This window comes from Nestor notabilis, unplaced genomic scaffold (assembly GCF_000696875.1).
Source record: "Nestor notabilis isolate BGI_N333 unplaced genomic scaffold, ASM69687v1 scaffold33733, whole genome shotgun sequence".
Taxonomy (NCBI): Eukaryota; Metazoa; Chordata; class Aves; order Psittaciformes; family Psittacidae; genus Nestor; species Nestor notabilis.
Window position 1 is genome coordinate 14,584 of NW_009922085.1, and position 3,498 is coordinate 18,081.

The following is a 3,498-nucleotide window of genomic DNA, read 5'->3' on the forward strand; positions in this document are numbered from 1 at the left end:
TGACACGGCTCCGAGCCTTCTTCACAGCGCCTGTCGTCATCTTCCACATGAACATCCTCTCTTACTTCACCTTCCTCCTGCTCTTTGCCTACATCCTGATGGTTGACTTCCAGCCGGTGCCATCCTGGTGGGAGTATCTCCTCTACTTCTGGCTCTTCTCCCTGGTGTGTGAGGAGACCCGCCAGGTATGGGGCAGGCAGAGCAGGGGCTGGGAGGAGGTGAGGAGGGAGAGAGATACCCCTCTGTGTAGCTCGTGTTCCTAAGTTGCTTCTTACATCACTATCCATTCAGAGAGGTCCCAGCACAAGGGACTGCCAGACCCCTCTGTCTCCAAGGCCAGAGGATTTTCTTGCCTGTGTATGGCCTGGCTCAGGTACTTGCAGAAAGACATGCTGTTTTGAGCTGAAAATGTTAGGAGAAGGAAGGACCACCTCCTTCCTTGAGCATTTATTTATAGGCTTTGCTTGATATTCTATTTGCTTCAACATCTCAGTGCCTTTCTTCACCTGACTAAAACCCCCCATATCTCTGCCTCACCCCATGATTCTTCCATGTCCCTGTAGAAAAGATTAACTTTGGGTAAGCAAGAGGGTGTGGTGGTGGCCAGCAGGTCTGTGTGGTCCCTCCCCGCTACAAGGTACATGAGCATCTAACAAGGCTTTCACTGAAATACCAAACCCTCTTCTCTTCCCAACAGCTGTTGTATGATCCGGATGGGTTTGGGGTTATGAAAGTGGCTTCCCTGTACTTCAAGGACTTCTGGAATAGGCTGGATATCTGCGCCATCCTAGTCTTTATCACAGGGCTGACTTGCAGGTGAGTTGCAGAGCCACAGCTGTAGGCTACAAAACCAGCGTGAGATTTGTGCACATTTTTAATCGCAATTTCTTCTTCCAAAGGCCAGTGAGGATGGCTTCCCAGGGAAGTGAACAGGCTGTCCAGGGCAGTGGTGGAATCACCATCCCTGGAAGTGTTCAAAAAAACATGTAGATGAGGCCCTCAGTGACATGGTTTAGTGGTGGCCTTGGCAGTCCTGGGGTAAAGGTTGGACTTGATGATCTTAAAGGTCTTGTCCAACCTAGATGATTCTAAGATTTTTCTTGTGGTCATGTAATTAATTCTGCCCATTTTGCCTCTGCTTTCAGCTGCTTTTCAGAGAGATGTTTTTCATGCTGCAGCTACCACCCAGCACTCTAGGGAAGGTCACTGATACTGCAGAAATGTAATGCTCCGAGATCAGAGAAAGCCCGACACTGGTGGCACTGAGATGTTTCCTTTCCTCTCTTCTGTGCCCAGGCTGATTCCATCAACTTTATATCCTGGACGCATCATACTGTCACTGGCTTTTATCATTTTCTGCCTGCGTCTGATGCACATTTTCACTGTCAGTAAAACGCTGGGGCCCAAGATCATCATTGTGAAGCGCATGGTGAGAGCTGCCCTCCATCCTGCCAGATGATCAGCTAGAGCATCTGGATGCCTGCCACCAGTGTTACCCTATCCTGATCCTGGAGTGGGGTTTGCTCCAGGACACAGTTTTGCTTCCCCTCCGTTTTCTGCAGATGAAGGATGTCTTCTTCTTCCTCTTCCTGCTAGCAGTGTGGGTCGTGTCCTTTGGGGTGGCCAAGCAGGCCATCCTGATTCACAACGAGGAGCGTGTGGAGTGGCTTTTCCGTGGCGTGGTCTACCACTCCTACCTGACCATCTTCGGGCAGATTCCCTCCTACATCGATGGTAAGGGACACCAGCCTGTGACAGCATGTGACATGATCAGGGTGGCTGTGGCAAGGCTGAGGAGTACCAAGCTCGTGCTGCAATCTGCCTAGCTCCTGCCTTGTTGGCCCGTGGAAGTCCTACACAGGGCTCCTCTCCAGGAACATCATCAGGAGCAATGACAGGGCATGGGGATGGAGCCCTGCTCCACCACACTGGGACCATTGCCACCAATGCAAACCCAGGGACTGCACCTGCACAAGCAGTCAAGAAAGCACACTAGCACAGGCACAGGTCCACGAGCCAATCCAGCTCAGTGCTACAGCTGCAAAGCTAGTGGCAGTGAGTGGAGGACCTGGCATGATGCAGATCTGAGGTCAAATCGTGCTCAATGCTAAGCTCCCTTGATGCTGGCCTCTTCCAGAGAGCACAACATGCTCCCTGGGACACCACAAGGTTTGGCTGCAGCAAGTCATGCTGTGCTCTCTTGCAGGCGTGAACTTCAACATTGACCAGTGCAGCCCCAATGGGACTGACCCCTACAAGCCCAAGTGCCCAGAGACGAATGAGGACAACAAGAAACCTATCTTCCCAGACTGGCTGACGGTCATCTTACTGTGCCTGTATTTGCTCTTCACCAACATCCTTCTCCTCAACCTCCTTATCGCCATGTTCAAGTGAGTCCGACCTGGCCCCATGGGCCTGACACTGAAGCCTTGTTTACAGGCTTGGCCATGGCCAAGGCATTGCACACTGAAAAAGTGCAAGGAGGGTTTTGGGGCACATGGTGACCAGAGCATAGGGGTGCTTTGAGGGGGGCTACAGATATGGTGGAAGCCACGGGTGCAGGCCAGAGCTGATCAGGTTGCTGGGTATGAGCTGGGGCACTATACAGACATGATGTGCCCTCTCATCCCCACGCCATGGCTGACACCTGGACTCTTCCCCAGCTACACCTTCCAGCAGGTCCAACAGCACACGGACCAGATCTGGAAGTTCCAGCGGCATGACTTGATTGAGGAGTACCACGGCCGCCCACCTGCACCTCCACCCTTCATCCTCCTCAACCACCTGCAGATCCTGGTCCAGCGAGGCTTGCTCCGCAGGCCAGCCACCCGCCACAGGCAGCTCAGTGAGGACCAGCATCTCCCCTCCTGCCCTTTGTCCCTTTCTGGGTGCATGGCACTGTGCGCCAAAGCACATGGCTTGGTGTCTGGGCTGTGTTACTGGGGTTTGGGGTACCCAAGGGTCTGACATCTCCTTCCCTGGACAGAAGAGAAACTGGAGAAGAACGAAGAAGCTGCTCTCCTCTCCTGGGAAATGTACCTGAAGGAGAACTACCTGCAAAACCAGCAGTGCCAGGAGAAGCAGAACACGGAGCAAAAGATCCGAGACATTGCACAGAGGTACCAGCACTCCTGAGACAGGGACACACTTCTGACCCACAGTGTCCCAGGCAGAGAAGAGCTGGGATCAGCACAGAGGTGGCTGCTGAGGGGGTTCCTCTCTGCACTGTCCCTCCAGGGTGGACATACTGGCAGAGCTGCTGGACTTGGACCGGGTGAAGAGGACAGGGCTGGTGGAGCAGAGACTGATCTCTCTGGAAGACCAGGTAAGGCAAAAGCTGGGTGACTACGTAAGGAAGGCAGGGCATTCCAGGGGCTGAGTCAACAGACCCAGAGCACAAGAGAAAGCTCCTCTGAATCAATGACCCTTAGAACAAGCACAGGTTGCCCAGAGAAGCTGTGGCTGCCCCATCCCTGGCAGTGCTCAAGGCCAGGCTGG

The 3,498-nt window shown here is 53.5% G+C and overlaps 1 protein-coding gene across 1 annotated transcript in view; it reads left to right on the forward strand.

Annotated features, from left to right (window-relative positions):
* Positions 1-3,498, forward strand: part of TRPM2 (transient receptor potential cation channel, subfamily M, member 2) — a 16,512-nt gene that overhangs the window by 9,217 nt on the left and 3,797 nt on the right. The window contains 8 exon segments of the mRNA XM_010011437.1: positions 1-185; positions 698-816; positions 1,297-1,429; positions 1,563-1,734; positions 2,207-2,390; positions 2,664-2,845; positions 2,987-3,119; positions 3,238-3,325. The exon segment at positions 1-185 is cut by the window's left edge and continues 280 nt beyond it. Of these exon segments, the coding sequence (XP_010009739.1) occupies positions 1-185; positions 698-816; positions 1,297-1,429; positions 1,563-1,734; positions 2,207-2,390; positions 2,664-2,845; positions 2,987-3,119; positions 3,238-3,325 (1,196 nt within the window).